The 22,600-nt window shown below is 38.9% G+C and overlaps 2 protein-coding genes across 4 annotated transcripts in view; one reads left to right on the top strand and one right to left on the bottom strand.

The window, feature by feature from the left end:
- nr5a2 (nuclear receptor subfamily 5, group A, member 2) overlaps positions 1 to 1,769 on the top strand; it is a 74,211-nt gene extending 72,442 nt beyond the window's left edge. The window contains exon 7 of the mRNA XM_031307037.2: positions 88 to 1,769. Within this exon, the coding sequence (XP_031162897.1) occupies positions 88 to 335 (248 nt within the window). The 3' untranslated portion in view covers positions 336 to 1,769. The remainder of the gene's footprint in view (positions 1 to 87) is intronic.
- A 698-nt stretch (positions 1,770 to 2,467) lies between these two features.
- The window catches only part of LOC116055217 (adhesion G-protein coupled receptor D2), a 101,188-nt gene continuing 81,055 nt past the window's right edge, over positions 2,468 to 22,600 (bottom strand). For all 3 annotated transcript variants that reach the window (XM_036006946.1, XM_031307035.2, XM_031307036.2), the window contains one exon: positions 2,468 to 4,009. In XM_036006946.1, the coding sequence (XP_035862839.1) occupies positions 3,872 to 4,009 (138 nt within the window). In that variant the 3' untranslated portion in view covers positions 2,468 to 3,871. The remainder of the gene's footprint in view (positions 4,010 to 22,600) is intronic.

Genomic DNA, 22,600 nt, shown 5'->3' with positions numbered 1-22,600 from the left:
TTCTTATACTTCACAACAGCACTCACAGAGATTGGTCAAGTATGAAGTGCCGTCCTCTCTGACCTTTAGTTTTGCTTCCTCCTGTAGATGTAAAGAACCTGGAGAACTTCCACCTGGTAGAAAGCGTCCAGGAGCAGGTCAATGCAGCGCTGCTGGACTACGTCATGTGTAACTACCCGCAGCAAACAGACAAGTTTGGCCAGTTGCTCCTCCGGCTGCCAGAGATCCGAGCCATCAGCCTACAGGCCGAAGAATACCTTTACTACAAACACCTGAACGGCGACGTGCCGTGCAACAATCTGCTCATTGAAATGCTTCACGCCAAGAGAGCTTAGGAGGGGACTGCGCTACCCATAATGCAGCTGTACAGACATCCTGAGAGTTTTGCTACAGCCCAAAAACTCCAAATCTTGACTGAGTGGTGACCTGGAAGATGGAGGACAGAGATTTAGCAACTCTTGTTTATATTTAGCTCATTTTGATCTTCAAGTTACTTGGATTTGGACAAACACACATGCACAGAGACAGAAAACAGCATATGGATCCCTTTATTCTGAAAAAAAAAAAAATGTCTGAAAGAAGAGCCCCTTCTCCTCAACCACACAGACAAAGATAATATTGAAAGGAGAAATAAAAACTTGAAACAAACACTGCATTTGGCACGAGATGGGGTCTAATCGCCTGCACGAGCACAGACTATCAAGACTGGCAGGCTGCAACTTACAGAACTAACAACCCTCGAGTGTTTTAGTGCTAGTGACATTGTGAGAGGCTTTTAATGCTGAGAAAGGAAGCTGATTAACACCGGCCATCTTTCAGACAGTTTTGTGACAGAGCGGTGGCTTATTTGGGTGGACGATCCTCCAGTATGCTCTCACTGAAACTGGCTTTTAGCTGTCGTTGGTACTGTAAAGACAAACGGGCAAGCAGTCGACCAGGCCAGAGACTCTCACCGTCACATTTTGTGAACTCACATAAGACGCCTGCCACAGCAACTTGATCTGACTGAGAAGGGAAAACTGACAGTTAAAAAAGAAACGTCTAAAAAAAAAAAGGAACATTCTTTAATGAACAAAATGATAAATAGGCCAATATGAAGAAAAATAAGATGTTTTTTTCTCTTGTAATGAAAGTCATTTGCTCCTCGTGGTCACCTTGTGGTTCCCCTTTCTTATTCCACCTCCCCAAATCATCTTAAACTATGTACCTCAGAAAGACCAGTGTTAAATAAATTCAATTAATAATGTCAGCTGAAACAATTGTATTTATAGCCCCTTTTTCCTGCAAAAAAAACACCCTCTCTTTTTATTATTTCATTAAAACTGGAACAAAACAAAGTGTGATTCTGGAGACAGAGAAGGCTCGACCCTGCCTTTTTCCGGAAAAACCAAAGCCTGCTGCAGAACAGAAGAAGGAAATTACAAAAACCTTAATAATCAGTATTATAAGAGAAAAAAAAAGATTTGTGATGTCACAGTTCTGTGAGTCTTGCCTTATTTCATTACCATGCTAGCTAACCGTGCAGATGTGAATGAAAATATGTACAAATATATATATAGAGTATTAATGTTGTAAAAATTAAAAAAAAAAAAGAATAATTCAACAGGTGTTTACATTCATGTGGTCATATGGGAGAGAACTGTGATGAAGCATAAATTGCAAAGCAATGATTTCCTAAAAAATGAAATCGACAAAATGAAAAAAAAAAAAAGATCCCTCTGGTTTGCGTTCTTCGGTGTTTGTACAGTGTTTTATTTTTTATTTGTTTTGAGCAGTACTTAAATTATGTCGTGAGACACTAAAATCAAAAAGGAATCACACTTAAAATATTAATTTCTATCTGTGTGTGCTTGCATTCAAGCATCTGTTTCTTAAGCATTGCTGTATAAGGGTTCCGTTTCACTTCAACCTTTTTTGTAGACTTCTTTTTTATTTACAGTGCTTTTACCTTTTTGATGTACAGTATGTCACTGGTTACGCTTAATAATGAAGATAATTTATTGCGTCTCTGGGTTCCCATCTTTGTGTTACATCTTTATGACGTGAGGTGTCCGCGCCAGAATAAATTTGTTTACTGTAGCATGTTCTTGTTTTGTTTCCACAAGTAGTTCAGTGATGCAGATCTGGAGCAAAAATAATGGGCTTTCAAAAAGAAAAGAAATCACCACAAATGTTTTGTCTTTTAAATGTTTATGCAAGTCAGTACATTGAAAAGAGTATCATATTTAAGTGAGGAAGTGTGAAGGATTTTTGTGCCACACAAGTTTTTCTTCTCAATCTGCATCATTGTCCTTTCTAGTTTGCTCTTATACCAAAGACTGCGTCTTTCCCCCTGTGAGCTGTGACTTAGTACTGTGTCCAAAATGAACAAAACTGGCTCTTTTTTTCTCAAAAAAAATGGCCCCCTAAATTATTTTCATGTGGAGTTTTTCACATGTGCTGTAGTTGTTGTTACTGTTTTTAAAAAAAATGTCCCAACACTTGCCTCCCACAACAATCTGTGGTGTTTATTTGTTTACTTGTTGACATTTTGTTAATTAAGTCATAGAACGATAAAGTCTTTCAATGGCATGTTTATTGTACAGAAAATTCACTTAAAATCCCATGTCTTTAAGCAGTCCCTGCTCCAGAACTCAATTTTCTGACACCTTCATTAATTGTGTCTATTGATCAGACAATCTATTATCACCCACTTTCTCAAATTCTGTGTTTAGGTTCTGCAGCTGCCTTGGACTATATAACATACAGGTGAACTCTATACAGTACCACATGCAGGAAATACAGTCATGCACATTAATGCAGTCATTGCAGAAGTAAAAGTTTGGAGAAACAGTTTTCTGTCACTTCAGCTGTCAGAAGTTAAAGGGAATGGTCTGAAATTCAGCCGTTTGCTTTCCAACAAACCAATCTTTTGCTTAAGAGTAACTAACTGTCTACACAGACTTGTGTGCAGGATAAATGATTTAACAATGACTACCTTTGTGCATTCACATGCTCATGTACGCTGTCAACACATGGCTACAGGATGGATCAAAATGCTATTTCCCTCCTACTTGGACTATGACTTTTGCCCCTCCTGCTGACATTCTGACTGCTCCTATCGCTACCCCGGTCCTGGAGATGTCTCTCTGAGGCCAACTGAATTTTTCCTCATATTTCAATAAATAATTATTATGCTTATAACACCAGATTCTTGCTTCCTGCACACACTAACCCTGTCCGGTTCCATTACATGTGTTTTTGTGGGAGAAATGAACAGCTATTCCAACATCCCTTCGAATAACATTTCAGTAAATCAACATGTAGGAATGAGATCAGATGAGAAATCAAATGAGATGCTGTACAATATTACTCAGATGTTCATCTTATTTTGTTTCTATGCCATTCTGGCCTATATATGATAGTTTAACAGTAGAGTGACAGGAAAACAGGGGGGAGAAAAGGTGGATGGCATGTGATAAAAGTGTCAGCTCAAATCTCACACCAATGGATCACAAACATGCCCAATTACTTAGTTGATGTAACACATTGCACACTTTACTGGACAATGTACAGGTATGCTTTCACAAGCAAATGTACAGCAAGAGAATAAACCATGAAAACATACAAACATATAAATGCAAAAAAACAATAAACTTTTAGTGAAAACTATGTGGCCGCATCTTAAAATAAAGGCAATGTTAAAGGCAGAATGAGTCTTAGATCACTAAAAATACTTACAACCAGTATGCAACACTCATACGTCTCTACAGTGATCACAGGTGAGAGAAAATGAAAAGAGTAAAGAAAAAAAGCAGCTATACACAGCAAACATTTCACCAACTCTGATTAAAAAATGATTATGAAACTACAATCACCATCACCAGCCAGGTCAGTCAACGTAGATGAGGCCATAGCTTTTCTGAGGCACAGGGCTGCGAGGGAAACAGGAAGCTGTAAACTCCAGCTCCATGGGAACGTGGAGACTACAACCAGCCGGCAAGGCATCCACCTCTGAGGGAGAAGGCTCCTGGATGGGAGAACGGGGATTGGTAAGTGGGGAGTGTCTAGTCAAATTAGCCAAACAATATGTATGTACACTGTAATAACACAATACTGAAGTCATAAAATACACTGGAATCTACCAGTGGGCAGACGGGGACATTTTCCACTTTCATTACAGAATACAGTATTTGTAATTTTCATGTCTTTTTAGGTTTTATTAAAGGACATTTTGTCATTGAATTTGGTCACAAGTCTAAACTTCACTCTTTAAAAAAAAACAACCTTGTAATTGGTTGAATTGGTTTTCATCTGAATCTTTTGTTTTAGTCTTGCTATCAAACAGTCTTAATTAGAATATATAACTTAATAAAAGTATTTTTAAATCATGAACTAATGAGATAGCTACATTTTTCCAACAATTATACATGTTTTAAAATCAAACCCTCAATTATTGTTGGGTGAATGCATTCACCTGAATGAAGGTCTTCAATTTGAGTCTTCAAGCCGAATATCGAAAACAAATTTATATAAAAAACAATTCAAATTTAAAGAGCAGCTATGTTTACTCCATCTCAACTTTTGACTCCAGTCACCCCACACTTTCAAAAAGCACAAATTATATTACAATATTAATTTACTGAAACATATTTCTGCTATTCACAGTTTTGTGAAAAATACATGGACTTATGGTTGTTCTATTAGTGTGGTAATACTGGGATTGTAAGAGTCTCTGCAAACTCGATCTGAAAGAATCACAGTGCAGCAGAAACTGACGTTGTTTCTGTATATCCAATATAAATAACAGGCTTTTAACTTTTTCTACATTTTCAGGATTTTTAGAAAACCAAAATCCAGCAATGATAGCCAACAGGTTTTAAAATGTCTCTTGTTAATGTAATAACAAACCAAACTTTTGACAATCTTTTTCATCTTTTTCTCCATGAAATAAATAATATGGGGGATTATTCGATTGCTGAGGTGCTGATGATAGTGTTCTCGTGCAGCATTAAGGATGCTGGTCACAGCCTGGCAAGAGGCCAGCTCGATCCCCGGCGCACAGCGTAGCAATCCGCACTTTGAGCATGGCTTGCAGTGCCTGGCCTCCTCCTCTGTAAATGTGTTAAACCTGCTTTCACTCGCCCTGAATTTGTATAAATAATGTATATACATTTATCCACAGACTCTAACAAGTGCAGCCTCAGGTGAAAATACTCAGAAATGCATGGTATGCGCATCCCCGAAGGTGGACATCAGCTCCAAACCGACCAACTCAAAAGATAACCACACAGAGAGCAAGAAAAAAAAGAAGAAAAAAAACAAATGAATAACTTGCCAAAAGCAACATAAACACACAGTTTCTCTCTCTCTCTCTCTCTCTCTCTCACACACACACACACACACACACACACACACACACACACACAAATGCAGTGCTGTCAGTTTCTAAACAAGTTTTCCTTTCCGTCACAAAAACAGCCCCAAGTTGTGTCTGTCAGTGTTATGTGAAGCTTTTAAACTCTGGAATCACATCACTCGTATTTACCGAGATGCGCTTGTATGTTTCCCTGCATTGTCAAAGCGCAGTCAAAGAGAGAGATTGAGGGCACAAGAAAAAAACAAAAGCATTTGGAAGTGTTCTAAGATTTCACGAAAAGGTGCAAGTGAACACGGGAATGAGCCAGTTTGGTATTCAGTCCAGAGTCAGGCAGGACCGGAGGCTGAAGAGGCCTGAGAAAAGCATAAGCAGTCGGAATAAAATGAACACCCGCCCAGCGCTACATGGTGGCAAAACTAGTGGATTCATCAGTAAGGATAACCTCACACCAATCAGTGGCTTTATAATATATTAAAACATTTGAAGACATCACATACAGTAAATGCAATCTTAATTCTTCCTTATTTAAAACTTTTTTTTTCCCCCAAGCGACCACAAACCTGATTCTGCCCGCCTGTGTGGATTGTGTCATTCTAGGTCATCACGTTGAATGAAGGCTAAAATGTTTCATTCTCACTTCAGTATTCATTTTACTGCTGAACGTTTCCTCAAAATTAAAAGACCTTTCCCGCAAATTACTTTAAACATTATCGCATAAAAGCACTGCCACCGCTGAGAAAATCAATTTGCATGCTGGTATGCAATAGGCACTGACCATGCTCCTATGAGTGACCACGAGTCATTACTGGTACTGTAGTTCAGTTCTGGGTAGCAGAGACAAAGCTATGTTTGGCACTGACAAGGGTTATGGCATTAAATCAGATATTATCATACATCTGAATGCAAAAAAGAATATGAGAGCTTTGGCACTTATTTTAATCTGATATCAGAGTGCTAGGTCATGATTTCAATAAACAAACACTGATGTAAAATGAACTGTCACTGGCTTTCTATTTAGATTGTGCCTTACATATCAGCATACTCTATACATGGTAATGTTTGTCCTAAAAAAATATTTGGAAATAATCTCCAATACCACGGGAAGAAAACATTTTATTGATAAATAAAATGGTTTATTCATCAGTTTTTGAGCGGTAAAACTGGCAGAGGCTCACAGGTGAAGATTAAGAAGGCTAAAAAGAAAGAACTCTTCAGAGGCAATTTGCAAACTTTCTAATCACTTATAAATACCAATCAGCGACTGGGGGACCCATTGTTTGGCGGCCTGATGGACAAACTTTAAAAATGTAAAGATCAAATTAATAGGGAAGCATTGTTAATGGGAACTCTCACTATTGTTATGCAAAAGCCTCACTGTGGCATGCAAAGCAAATACACTAAGGTTTGGAGATGGAATGGTTCGAAGGCCGCTGCCGTTTCATTTCAAAGCATGCATTATACATCATTGTGCATAAAGAGGAAGCCTACAGCATTATGATGTTTTTTTCACGATGATTATCTTTTATTAGTCATTAAAAAGAGAGCGAGAGAGAGAAAAAAATACAACTTTTAAGCACCTGAACCTCGCTGCCAGCATTCCATTAATTGCCTGCACAATGGGGAGAGCCTTTGGAGATTTTTCAATTTCAAAAAATGAGGAGCATGCATTCAGTCGTGCTCGTGTTATACCAGCACTTAAATCCTACAGAGCTCACATAAAAAAAGGACTCAAGGTTGCATCCGATTGAAAGCCTCCAACTACAGCCACTTCAGAAATCCATTTAGCAAGCGGGGGGGTTAGAACATCTAATACAAACAGAGTCACCCTGTTAAAATGGTTGCACCAATGTCTTTTAAAACAGACAAACACACACACACACACACACACACACACACACACACACACACACACACACACACACACTTTCCGGCACACACCTTTCTCCTGTGTTTGCTTGGATCCATTGTAAGAAAGATGAACCTGGCACATAGAGAGATGACACAAAGAATTAATCTTGCCAGACCTCAGCCAAGTGGTGAAGGTGAATGCACGTGGAATCTTGACCTTTGCTTTGACAGTGTCAAAAAGAATACTCTATGGGAACGTCAAATAAAGAGGTCTGTGGCATCTGTAATAACATGACAATCTGAATGTCACCACACTGTTCATCAGCTTCAAAATCAAAAAAAGACAATTTTAATTATATTAAATATTATTTTTACTTATATTTTTGGAAATAGAGACAATAATAAAACACTTTCAAACAATTCAATTAAAGCAAGAAGAGGATGGAAAATCTAGTAGCTAGATGAAGTGCTGTTTCCTTTGTTAAGGAACTGATTACATATTATTGCAGTGTAAATGCTACTACATTTGTGTGAAGCCACTACATGCCATTACAATTTATGATTATTGTTATTTTTAACACTTGAACAGTGGCCAGCAAAACCTTCACAACAGAATTGAAAGGATAAGTGACTATTTTCTGCCCGATGGTTTTCAGCTTGTACTTTTGCTCATACTCATAATAATTACACAGTTCTGCTTCTGTTTGTTCCTAAGAAACTGCTGTTATTATTGCAGGGAAATTCATCACTTCACTTATCCCGGAAAAGACTGCAGACTAATATACAAAAAGTATCAGACTCAAAAATAAAGGTGTTTTAGCAGAGAAAAGCAAGCTATAGGGAATCAGGACACCCACACAGTGTCATTACTTGCTTATTTACTGTATGTACTTCAATGAAAGTTTCAGTCTAGAAACTTATGCCAAATGTTTAGAACAACCTGGTAATAGACTGAATCAGACAGTTTATTAAAGTACATTAGCCATTTAAAGTATTAAGTTATGTTTTTTTTATTCCTAAATTGTTTCTATTGCTCTTACTCTTTCTTCCAACATACTCTTTTACCAAAAGTACACACACACACACACACATACACACACACACACACACACTCTCACAAACACACACACACACACACACACACACACACACACACACACACACACACACACACACACACACACACACTCTTGCATATAAGGATCTATTTAGCTATACATCTACAGAAATGAACTGAAGTGAGATAGCTACTTAATGATACTATTTGTGAAAACCTTACTGAGCTGAGAGGCATGCCTGGTGTCAAACAAATGCAGCAAATGATTTGGCCAGCACTGCTTTTTACTAAAGACTGAATGCTTTCCATCAATACCCTGTGCAATTACAACCAAATGCCTGAGGAGGTGATGTACACTATTTAAAAACACACTATTTAGGACTGGCCTTAAAACTCCATTGTGTAATTTTTTGAGTTGATTATTAGCAAAAACCCCTTTGTTCTTTCACCAATATGTGCTCGTTCATGTGTAATTACTTCCACCAACTAATCAAAGTATTCTCGTACGCGTAGAATCTGCCATTCAGAATCATTCAGAATACATACGAGCGACTCGCTCGAATGGCGGTAGCCATGTTGCGCCTCCATCTTTAAAATACATTAGCCAAAGAGGGACATACCTCCGTCTTTCACACTTTTACACTCAGTGCCAGGGAGGGGGAGAAGATTACTTGCGACTGCTGGCAGATTTGAAAGCCTGTTGAAAATGGAGGATTGCGCCTATTCTCGAGGACATGTAACGGAGTCGCCAAGGTAGTTAAAAAGAGAATTAAAACGATAACACGACAGGCAAAGAAACAAGACCAAAATTAATATTGGAGTGGCTTTTCCAAGATGGAAAGAGCTCATAAAAGGGGCGCCGAAGTTGCCTGCTTTCTTCTCGACAGGTAATTCTGCCTATTTGTGTAAATTCGAAGTTTTATAGTTGCTTGGCTAACTATAGCATGGTTGTGCATAACGCTAGAAAAACGTCTAGGATACTTTTCCTCGCGTCAATGATGAAAAAGGATTGTCTACCTTGTAACATAAACGTAATCATGTGTCGTGATTTCCCTGGCAGACAACTCACGTCATGTGTAGTAACACAGACTAGCTACAGCTAGAACAGCTGTGTGTAAACAATGGAGATACCAAGAGCTAATTTCGGTTTCATTGACAGTGTTCATACTGCTCAGAGAAATATATGCTATAAACATTGCCTTACAATCTCGTACAATATACAGAATAACGATAGCACTGATATTTTACTAACATTAGCTTGCATATGTTTGGGAACCTGACAGCTGATGTTAGCAATGAAATGGTACCAAAATAACGTAAAACTATTATTACACTGGAAGGAACACTCACAGACAAAGTCATACTTCTTGGAATAATACGGCCACTGTAGGAGTTAAAATGCGATCGGAATGGGAGGGGCTAGAAAGTAATATTCAGTTGGTTGTCATATACAATTTCACCGCTAGATGCACACAATGTAGCTTTAATGTAAAAGTTTTCATTGAACTGTCTTTACTCCAGAACTGTCTTTAACATCAGTGTTAGTTTGCAGTCATACACCTTTTGTTTTTACTGCAAAGTGCTACACAAATGTTGCTAAACAAATAAAGAAGTACATCAGCATCATAAATCAAATATTGTTAATCTATGAATGTACTGCATTCCATACCTCAGCTTAAACTGAGTTTGTCTCAATGTGTACATGTGTGTCCACAGAGGGATGTTAAGTATTTGTGCATGTGTCTCTACACATGCTGTACATCTGCTGGTCTGATGGTGAACTCAATATCAAAACCCTTTAGAGGACTGAATCAAGCAGAGAGGAACTTTGCTTTCATCTTTCCCTCCCTCCATACCTCCTTTCTTTCCTTCTCTGTTTCAGAGTGTCACGGACAATTGCTGGCAGGCCTTCAGATGCAAACAGCTGCTCAGATTGTCACTGTGATGGGAAACTGATTATTTAGTCTGCTGTCCCTCCTTTGGGACAGCAACAGTTTCTGTAAGCTGCTGAGGACTCTTAATAGGCTGGGTCCTTTGCCAGAGGCAGCAATAACACTGTAATAGAGGCTTCTACAAATGAACATTAAACATAGCTATGAAAAAGGAGAGTGTGGGCCCCAGGGAGGATCTTTGAGAAACATCCAATCAGCATCTGTTTGGAGCTGTAGCTCTGTTTTAGAGAGGCCAGTTAAATGTAACAGGGGAAAGACTGCCTCTTATCACTTGGAGTTCTGGGTTTGTCGAGCTGGTGTTGATCGATCATAGATACTCTATTAAATCGTTAATAATGTTAGCATTTGATTATTGCGATTTTGTGCTTTCTGGTTGGGGAGCAAACCGGAAGGTTTGTGTGTACATGCTTTGTGTTGGCTGGACCTCTGTTGGATACCATTATACTGCCTGGTCCTGGCTGCTGAGGCCGCTGCAACCCCAATTGCTGAATGGCCTTCCCACTTCATTCAAAGCTATCATCTTAAACTCTCCACCCCTCAAAACTGCAGCATATGACACAACATTTACAGGGCTCGACACTAACTTTTCTCCCAAGGAGCATGTGTGCTCCTAAGGCGAAAAATGTATCAAATAATGTGTTTTTCTTTAATAAAAGGAATACTAGGAGACATTTACAAGCAAAGTGATTTCATTTGTTTGAATATAAAAAGCATTCTAGGTTTTTAATTACTTCTGCTTCAAACTGTATTTATTTAATAATTTAACAGTCTATGGTTCGCACACATCTATTTTTCGCAAACGTGAGTGAAACGCTCACACTGTGGAGCCCTGATCTAGTGTTACACTGGTAAAGTGGTTTTCCATGATGTTGACACTGTCCTTTAAAGCGCTTTAAGCTACATTAGCCTTCTAAAGTCAAGGGACATAGTGTCAGAGCAGTGTATACTGTATATCTTATCTGTGGACACCATATTACTACTAGCTATAAAATAAGTGGGTACGGTAAGGGGAAAGACAAACACTATCTGCTGGGTTGGACAATGACTTTAACTGTGCCCTTCAGCAAAGCATTTAAAACCCCTGCTAAAAGACTGTGTATGTGCAAGCTAATAATCCAGAAAAAAAGGTTAAGAAATAATCCATTCTGAAACTATTTACCCACAACATCAGAATTTGTGAACAAATACAGAGATAGAGAAAACATAGAATAATAATTTGCTGTGTGTAATCAAGGTTCTACTGACAAGAATAACAATTTCCAAATACAACTCTCAAAAACAAAACCATATAATAGATGGCACAGCATTGTTGAATTGACCTCCAGCACCCAAAGCAAGATTGACATCAAGCGGGCAGCCTTCTGGTAGAACTCATGTTAACTGGCATTTGACAAGTTCTCTCTCTGGGAGTGTACCCGAGCCTAACAGTGCATATCAAGCTCAGAGTCTAATGTGAGGTGAGTGATGTAAGGTGAGGCGAGGCTGTGAGAAGCCTGAGGCTGAAGGAGCAGCACAGGGCAGCAGTCGGATCAATACTGGCTCAGCTACAGAAGAACGAGGTTGGGATGGTAGGCAGTAAAGAGACGACACTTCCTGATAGAACGGGGCTCATCACGCACGCACACATACACACACATGCGCGCACATGATTTATTGTGATTTACTGTGATTTATTGTGATTTTTATTGTTTAATGTATTTACTTATTTGGCCGGTGAAGCCCCGTGTGACCGTGTGACTGTCCGTGAGAAGTGCTATATACATAAACTTTAATAACGTACTTACACACACACACACAGACACACACATTTATTCATAATAATAATAATAATAATAGTATTGGTGTTGCATACCACCTTTATCATGCAATTTCTTCAGTGTTTTACATTAAAAATAACATGTATAATAAATTACTAAGTAATTATTGAGTATATATATTAACCAACTGGTGACTGGATAGCTGAAAGCAACACTTGATTTGTTAGGGGTAGTTGGACTCAATTATGCGGTCTGAAAAAAAGTTGATTTCAGTTGATTTGGCAATAGGAGCTGCCATTTACATTGCAAAGACTCATTGATGTTAGTGTTATCAAAAGTATTACTTAAAATAAAGCCGGGGTGGTTAAAAGCCTTTTCTTTGGGTCCCCACCAAATACGTCACCGTTTGAAATATAACACCTATTCACCTATATCCACCCTGCAACCACTGTGAAAAAAGCAAAAAAGTAAGCATACATGTAAAATTAATAAGAAATCAGCACCCAAAAGTAAAATTCTTGCTTTGTAATACCAAGTAGTTGTATTGGACAAATATTTCCATCTTGTTGGGTGGAGGACAGTAGCACCCAGTGAAGCCAAATCAGAAACAGACATCCACATCTGATAAAAATGTTAGTTGGAATTTGTAAAAACTCATAAATAATGGATGCTCCAATTAGGCTGGGGAGCATCTTCAATGAGCCCAGAGTGCCGAGCATGCTTTCTCAGCTCCAAACCGAGGAGCTATGTTAATGACTGTGCCCAGAGACTTGGGGATCTCCATCAGCTCCCCCCACATTTCTCCCAGACTCACCATTGGACACCCCTCGTCAAGCACCCACCGTCCATGCTCGACCACAACATATCATACAGAGCCGAACATGAACTCTTAATTTAAACATTCACAGCAGCGGCTGCTGCCTGTTTTAGGCAAATCAGCAGAAAATTAAACAAACAGGGCACCTCAGGAAGATCCATGTGTGTACAATTGAGATGTTTTTGGGGGGAGAGTGTGTGTGTGTGTGCAAATAATGTCATATCTCCTTTTTTATGTGTTTTGTGGCTACAAGAGGCTGTTATCCAATGTTTTTCATTTTGGCATGTTGGAAGAAACTTGTTTATGTTGCGGATATATCTCTTTCTGTGTGTTAAGAGGAAGGGACAGATTAAGATAAAAGAGTGTTTGTGATTATTAGTGACAGAGAGAAGAAATGAGAAATTTGAAAACCTAGAGAAGTAGAGGGACAGGTATTCTATTCAACATAGTGACACTGGGCTCCATAGCATTCTGCGTTATCAGGACCGGGGTCACCTATAGGGAAGGATGACGGTGGATGAGGTAGGGACCACTATCCCCCTCTCCTGACCTGAATTCAGACATAAACAGGAAATTGCCTACAGGAAGGAAGTCATATTTTTTACAGCTGTGCCCTGGACGAGGACAGCATTGTGTGAGAGCTGCATTTTCAATATACGTATGCAATTTACTCAAGATGTCTGATGTTTGCAATGAGCCATTTGGTATCACACACAACCTGAGAAAATGACAAGACTGGCAGTGTGAGGCTAGTGTTTGTGTTTAGATGAAAACGGTGGTCATTGTCTTTTCCTGTTGCCATTAAAAAGGCCTTTTCCTGCAGAAGCCACAGATAAAGCTTTTTGTTTCTTTGTTTTTTGTCTTGGATGAAGATCAAAGCACCAGGTCCAGACTCAGGGCTTGTGATCTGTCAGGATGCCGGGATTTATATGGCACTTGCATCCTACGATACTCATCACATCTGCAAGTCAGAGCGATAAATCAGATAGGCAGGCTGCACAGCATTACATATATATGCTGTGTCTGTAAGGCAACAGACTTTACTTTTGAAGCAAAGGTGTTTTATATTGTTAAAATATACTGTTGCTTTAGAAACGGTCTCAAGCCTCTTATTTCACTCATTACTGTAATATTTTAGAGACGTACTCACAGGAAAACACACTTTTGACGCAGACAGATGAAGAGGCATGATCAATTTCTCTGTCTGCCAAAAGGGTGGTTAAACTGGGCTGAGAGGTGGAGGCAGAGAATGGTGAAGGAGGAGGCAGCCCAGAGTCCTACAGGAAGTGATTTAATGTCCAAAAAGACATGCGCTTGTTTTTGCTCAGTCTCTTTCCTGTTGTGTTCTGATAGGGACTTCCTCTCCCCAGTGGGGATGGATACGGGTGTCATCCGTCCATCCATCCATCCATCCCACCCACCCACACACACACACATCACGGAAATATCATTCTGCTGCCATGCCATCCCTGCAAAAAACTCATTAAACTCTGGACATCAGTGCAAATGGTCACAAAGAGTGTGTGTGTGTGTTTCTGTGCATGTATATATATATATATATATATATATATAGCTGGGCAGACATTTTACACATGTATCTGGTGCTTTCATAAACATACGATGACTCAATGTAAATGCAATAGTTTAAAAGGTATAATCTTTAAACAATAAAATTGACACCAATTAATACTGAGAAGGTAAAAAGTCAAGAGGTGAGAGGCGAAGAGGAAGGAGACATCACATTCAAGTTTATAACTTTGTGCGCACTGGCATCCCCATCCATTTGCGTGTGTGTTTGAGCAGTAACCTGTGTGTGCACTATGTATGGGCCTGGGGAGCCAGATGGCTTAACCCCAACCATGGCAACACCAGGATGATCTCTTCCTGTCTGCCTCAGTATCTCTGTGACCAACTCCCTTCCTTTCCGCTAAAACACAGAGATACAAGCACACACATCCGTGTTGCCATACCTCTGGGTATCTCCTCTTGAAGACATTCTCTCTTTATCCCTACTCATTACTAAACCATGAACCTTGTTCTAACCCAAATGACCCTAATGACCAGTCTTGGATTTATCTGTTTTTTTGGATGAATACAAATATGATTCAATCCAATATAAACACAGGCTAGAAAATGAATCTACTGTCACTGTGATTGTAATACCTTAAAGAAACAGTATCAACACAAATTAACATTATAGGGTTCATTGTATTTGTTTGAGTGATGTACTGGATCAGAGTTTGATAAGAGTCCTTCAAAGGTAAACCTGGCATGTCCATACTTTACTCATAAGTGGTGCCATTGGGCACTGCACCCAGAAATTATGGATAAACAATGATTCATGGTTCCAACTTCCCATGTCCACTGAGAAATCAGATTGAATCATACAGACATACTATTTAAGATTAAAAAGGGTAAAAGTTGGACTTGAAAACATTTACTATGGCTAAAAATGAAAATACAGTTATATATTTGACTAAAAAAAGAAAGATTCCAGTAATATAATTTATTACTATCGTTCTCCTTACCATCATCTTTTATTGTAGTCTGTCATAGATTAGATACTAGTGCAGTGCCTGTTTGTTCCGTGCGTGCGTGCATGGACCGTGTACGTGTTGCAGCATGGACTGTTTTAGAGGTTGCACCTAGAGGTATCAGAGTAGCCATGTGTGTTCGCCAGAAGAACGCTAAATAAACTATTGCCCGTTGGGTGACTTAACTGATATTCTTAGTAGTTTTAGTGAGTGTTAGACCAGATTATAACATGGTGGCAGCGGTAGTGAACTTTGGCCGTGTTATGAGAAAGTAACGTTAAGTTAGCAGACTAAGCTAACCCCGGCTCGGCAGAGGCTCAGCTATAGATTCGGCGTATCCCCTTTTTTCGTCTAGGCGTCACACATCCAGGTAGCGATGTGGCCTGGGCGGAGAAAGCAGGGAGCCCAGCTCAGCCTGCTGGAGAAGCCACTACAACGTGTAGCGATGTGCTCCGGCCCCAGGTGTGCAGCACGGCCGGAGAAAGGTACGCAACCTCCGGCAACAAAACAACGTGCTGGAGAGCCCAAGAGCCCTGGCGTTCATCTAACGTGTCTGTGTACGATTGTATTTGCATGTTGGGTAGACAGCAATAACTTTTTGGCGGATGACCACTTTTTGGAATATGACACCGTTAGCCGGTGAACCGCAATCAATGAGCTTCCAGTTCTAGGGATGCAGCAACTCCCCGCCCCCGCTACTGTACTGCGCATGTGTGGGGAAACTCTCACAGTGATATCCTGATTTATAGATAGATATAGCAGATTTTAGCTAGCATTTTTCTGTATAGTAAAATGAATTACTGTGTGGGTGTGTACTGTATTTCACCAGGTCTCTGTGGTGCTTCCACTAGTGACCAAAGCACCCCACGCCACAATGATTATCTATTCTCTTCTCTGTTGAGCGATTTAATACTATCACACCCACACACACACACACACACACACACACCCACACATACACACACACACACACACACACACACACACACACACACACGGCAAACCCACTAACCTCCTCTATTACCCCATACACACGTATAGTGTCAGTCTCTCTCACACACACACACACACACATATGGGCATATGTGCTCACACATTCACCTACAGATGGAGGAAATAAGCTCAGTGTCTGCTGAGGATGTGAGGTTCAGTGATGGCACATTAACGATAGGACCCATGACAGCAGTACGCATCGGCCTCACTGAACAAAGCATGCAGCCAGTTTGTAATTCAATGAGGATTGTTTAAGTAAAACAATGGCTCTCGGTCCCACTGAGGGTTAGGAAAGGGTGAGAAAGGTGAGTTTGTCAGTGGTAGCTGGCCGGTGTTTTTCTGTTTTGAGCTACGGATGATCCCGTGGGTTTGATGGGGTCGTGAATCAGAAATATCGCTGTTGTGCAGCAACATCCACTGTTGTTCAGGTAACTAACAGGCTGACAATGAGTGGGCTGGATGGGAATTACTGCCAGGCATGCTCATTATGGTACAATAAAGACAATTTTGAGGCAATATGACTCATTATGTTTATATTTTTGGCCATTCGTATTCAGAACATCCCACGATAAATAAGAAAGCAGTAAGGAAGAGTTTACTCAGTGTCTTTGAGAAACACTCTGAGCTTATGAGCGCTGTTTGTGACATTATGGTTCAAGGGACGTCTCATGTATCAGTGGCTCACTCATAATCAATTAGAAAACATAACATAGCTAGCAGCATATATTAAAGAACATAGAAGTAGCAGCTAGAGGCATCAATTCTGCTACAAAAACATTGTTTGAAGAGATTCGGTCTTTTTTTTTTTTTTTGTTAAAAGGTCTCTTTAAACAAATATTCGCTATATTATAGACCATACAATAAGGCAAATGATTTTATCATTTCATATTTTTTCCAAAAATAATTTTAAAATACCAGATAACTCCAGTGTTGTACAATGGCAGGTTTATAAATGCTAGAGGCAACTCTGTGGAACTTTTTCCGGGGAGAGCACTTAATTTTTACTGTAAATTAAAATGTTTGCTACATTAGGAGGGTGGACACAATAACTGTATCATCCTATAGGATTTAGTACAATAGCCCTGCAAGAAATGTTACATTTGTGATTATAACGTGAATATGTGACACAAACTATAAGTATGTGATTTTATATATTCCTTACTCCTTCACCCATACATATACACTTTATAGGGGGCAAAGCTATGTGGCCTGTGTGTGTGTGTCTGTGTGTGTCTCTCTGTGTGTGTGTGTGTGTGTGTGTGTGTGTGTGTGTGTGTGTGTGTGTGTGTGTGTGTGTCTCTCTGTGTGTGTGTGTGTGTGTGTGTGTGTGTGTGTGTGTGTCTCTCTGTGTGTGTGTGTGTGTGTGTATGTAGGTTTTCTCCAGCGTATTTGCATTCCTCGCAGCCCATTTAGGTCTATGCTAATGGAGTCTACTCATGCAGAGCAGCAGGTCTTAATGAAAACCTCTGGCTGGTGATCAGTGCTATTGATCAGCCTGAGCCCCAGCTTTAAGCAGGGCTAATTGATCAATCACCACTGGTTGCTTTGGATTAATGGAACATGACTGGTGCTCCCCCCAAGACATACCCACCTCTCATGAAGAGGCATGAGTTAGTGTATGTGTCTGAGATATAAACACTTAATTTGTACATATCTGAGTATGTGAGAGAGAGCAGGAGTGGAAAAAGTACTAGATTATAGTCTCTGTGAAAGGCCCAATGTGGCATTTTACCATAAACCCACCAAATCTCTTTGGTGCTTACTGAAGTAAAGAGTATTTTCATTAAAAGAAAGTGTATAATACGTCATCAAACTGAAATTAAGGTAGAATTGATGTTTTTATACTGTACAAGTACACACAAAAACTTCTTAATGACCATATCAGGAGTATCATGACAGAACTTCCACCCATGTGTGTGAATCTTTAAATGGTTTTAATATGTTTTACAACTTACACAGTGTTTTAAATTATTTTAGATGTTCTGGTAGGTAATTTAAAAGCTTTTTAGTGGGTTTCAATGTGAACCAGCAAAGATAAGTGCTAGAGCTTTCTCCTCTTAGTTTTTTTTTTTTTTGACTAATCAGTCATTAGTGTCTTGCTCAACTATGAAACTTGTCTTTGATCAATTCATGTTCATGGTTTTATATGGAAAGGATTTACTGTAAAATCAGTTTGTATGTTTGTGAGTGACATCTGAGAGTCAATGAGAGACTGATCTGGTCTGTGTAGCCTGTGTTTTTTGGAGGTTGGTGTGATAAAAGCGTAAAAAAACATTTGCTAATAGTATATAACTGACCGCTATTCTCTTTTACTACAAATCGTAAAATAGCAAGTTGATTCTCTCCACATCTGATATGATGGAAATGCTGGCCACAGGTGGAGAAATGTGTTATACTGTTTGTCCAGAAAAATGACTTCAGTCTGGTATGGGGGAAGTTTAATCAACAGTCTGTAAAAAATACAATAAAACTTGCCTCACCTTGGTTTAAAGAGCTGCTAACCTATCCAGAACAAGTATGTCATTAGTCTGGATTGCTACAGAGAGCTTTTAAATCCCATGCTCTAGTCTAAATGCTGTTTTTTTTTTCAAGAATATGATGAGAATATAATACGTTTTTGACATGAACAATGATTAAAGGTGTGCACATTTTATGTGTCTTGCTGGTCCCATAGCTGACAGACATGACACCAGCAGTCCCCCTGCCAGGAAGGACTGAAGCACACAGGCCAAAACAGGAAGACCCAACAACACCCCCAACACACACACACACACACACACACACACACACACACACACACACACACACACACACTCTTACAGCAACCCTCCCATTGAATGACTGACAGGCTGGCTGGCCAGTGGTGGCTCCATGGAGGATTTGTGTCTGTATGTGTGTTGGGGGGGGGCGGGGGGGGGGGGTGGATTGAAGGTTCCAGCTGGCCTGTCATGGGACTCCCAATCGCGTGTGAATGGTACTCAGAGGGAGCTATGGCTAACGGGTCCAACACTGAAACACTCAACAGGCTGGAAAGGTCAACTGGGATGAGTTCAGCAGGGCAAAACCAGAAATATTGTTTTTATGTTTTACGCAACAGAACACAAGGGCCTATGGATTCTTTGGACGATGCTGATTTATTTAAAAAGTTTCTAATTTTGATTTTTTTTTTTTTTAAGTATAATAAATTATTAGGAAGGATTGAAAAACATATATTCTAATAATTTCCAGAGATTCGAAAGCAGATAACATTGAAAGACATTGAGAAATATCTTCCATAGAGTTTAATTTTACTGTCATTACTTGCTAAACCATCCTAATCTAAGGACATAGGTCATATTTATATAAAATCACAGCACGTTGCTGCTGCATTACTCACGGCTAAGCGAGCCACTTGGGTGGCTGTAAAAGTATTATGCTTTTATTCTGATAAGTTCATAAACATTATACTATTTGACTTTTCCCACATTGCAGCAGGTAGAAAGCTAAAGTACATCAACTTGAATAAGACACAACTGCAATCCATCATCATGAATCAAATTATTAATAACACTTACTAAAACCTTACATTTGATCTCAAATAGCAACAGCCTACCAGTACAGAGTCTCTCACTATTGCCTGTGCTGAAACCAGAAGAACGCCCCGAGAAAACACACAACAGACACACACACACACACACACACACACACACACACACACCATCTCAACCTCCCATCATTAAGTTAACCTTGACCAACTAACCAGCCACACATAAATACTCACACCCTCCTATCCTTTGACTGACTCACACATTTTGTGGAATGAGACCACACTTCCACTAAATAACCTCTGGTGTGAACTTAATTGTGTATACTCTGGTATTGAGTTTCGGACCATGCCTGGGTCCCGTAGCGCTCAAAGAGAAACAGACGCTGTAAACTTGACAATGAGTGAGAGAGAGAGATAGAGGGAAAGAGAGAGGGAGCGAGCGACATGGACCACCCAACGGCTGTGAAGAAAAACAAAGCTGGGTGGAGAGCAGAGTCAGCTTCGATCACATCAGAGGTAGGACAGTTGGACATTGTTGTGTGGTAGCCGTTCATCAAGATTTAAAGAGGCAGAGAAAGTGGAAAGGCTGAAAAAGTCATTTTGATCTTTGAGTCTGTTTTTAGCAGTGGTGGAAGAAGTACTTAAGTAAAAGTACTAATACCACACTGTACAAATACTCCGTTACAAGTAAAAGTCCTGCATTAATAATGTTACTTAAGTAAAAGTATGTAAGTATCATCACAAAATGTACTTAAAATATTAAAAGTAAAAGTACTCAATGTAAAAAAATCCTCACATTTTAGAAACTGGAAACGATCAAAACAGTTCTTTCAATCAACTAAGTGTTTAATCGGCTAATCATTTCAGCTGTACTTATAGGCCGTTATATTGTTGGGTAGTGTAATTTATGATAAAACATCGTATTTTATAAACTACATGTGTTTCGTGTGCAGACATCTTAATTTGTAAAGTAACTACTAACTAAAGCTGCCAGATTAATGTAGTGGAGTAAAAGGTACAACATTTCTCTCTGAAATGTAGTGGAGTAGAAATAGAAAATGGCATGAAAAGTATCAGTACCTCAAAGATGTACATTAGTACAGTACTTGAGTGAATTAACTTACTTTTTAGAAACATTTCTCTCAAAGCAAAACTGCTAAATCTACCTTTTGTTTTAAAGGACTTACTATTTATATATTATATATATATATATATATATATATATATATATATATATATATATATATATATTATATTAACTTAATATATTGAGTACATTTGTTTGTCTTTTTATCTTAATATATTTTTAAATGATTTACTAGTTGGGTGCTAATTTCCTGTGTAATCAAGGGAGTGGAGGTGCACATGAGCAGTGGTTTTTAATCTTGAACACTGCTGTTTTTCATTTCAGACATTTATCCTCCTTTCACTTATAATTCTGCGCTCGGGATTTCTTATTTACACAATAGAGAAATAACTTAAAGCAGCCCTTTAAATTAGACCTTCTAAATACAAAGTCGGTATTTCTTCCACAGTTTTATGTCACGGCGTTAAATGAACATAGCTGCTCAAACAATTAACACTATACAAATATTAACAGTTATCTACAGGTGTCTATCTTTTTCCAACATTGTACACACCATGCTGTATAAATAAATGCACTCCTTAATGACAAAAGTTTTTTAAGAAGTGGGCTTATGGCCGGCTTTGAATCTAAAGCACAAAGGATGCTCCGTTTACTCTTGTCTAGACAAAGGCAAAGACTATTCTCAAAGCAAATGCAATTCATATAAAGTGCTCTCCCTTATTTAATAAAACTGTTATTTTAACAACATCCTACATTATATCATGTTTACATTATCAACATTATGGGACTTTAGATATCAGATGTTCTTTTGGATACAAAAGACTTTAGATGTAGTATATATTAAAATAACTTGTCAAGGGAGATGTGGTGATTTGTGATGTGGTTCTAATGTTGGCCACTAGGGGGACAAGGATATGCAGAGAGTGATCACGGAGTTTGAGGCTTGGATTTATTTCAGTAGGGAGGTGGTCAGTCAAGGATTGGTGAGTGTGTGTGTGTGTGTGTGTGTGTGTGTGTGTGTGTGTGTGTGTGTGTGTGTGTGTGTGTGTGTGTGTGTGTGTGTGTGTGTGAGAGAGGGTGTGTGTGTGTGTGTGTGTGTGTGTGTGTGAGAGAGAGAGAGAGAGAGAGAGAGAGAGAGAGAGAGAGAGATCTGCTAAGCCCTGTAAGTAGTTTTGTTTTAGATAAGAGGTTATTTTTGGGGGAACTTAATGGGGAAAAAAAATACACCCATTTAGAAAAAGAAAAAAGTTACAAGATGTGGATTGTAATTGAATAAATAAATACAAAAAAACAACTAACTAAATAATTTCAATAGTATTTATATTATTTAACAATATGACATTCTAATGAAATGGGTCTAAAGATGACAAGCATCAATCATTCTGAAGGAGTAATCAAGGATTGCACTAATGTGGGAAAACTCACATTTTATTGTACTTAATCCCAAAGTATTAAGAAGTGTATGCTACATATTTTTTATTAATTACTTTTAATCCATTACATTTTTACAAGGCTACAATTTTGTTTAAGGTTTATCATGTTTTTTTTAATTCATTTACAACAGCATTAATAGAGGGTAATGCTTAATAAAACTGAATTAATAATCAAACTGATATGTTCTAACTCAGTGAGAGAACTAACATACCTGCTGCTGTTGAATGTGTCAACCC

This window comes from Sander lucioperca, chromosome 11, assembly GCF_008315115.2.
Source record: "Sander lucioperca isolate FBNREF2018 chromosome 11, SLUC_FBN_1.2, whole genome shotgun sequence".
NCBI classification, from domain to species: domain Eukaryota; kingdom Metazoa; phylum Chordata; class Actinopteri; order Perciformes; family Percidae; genus Sander; species Sander lucioperca.
The sequence above is the reverse complement of the archived record's forward strand: the minus strand, read 5'-3'. Positions and strand labels throughout refer to the sequence as shown.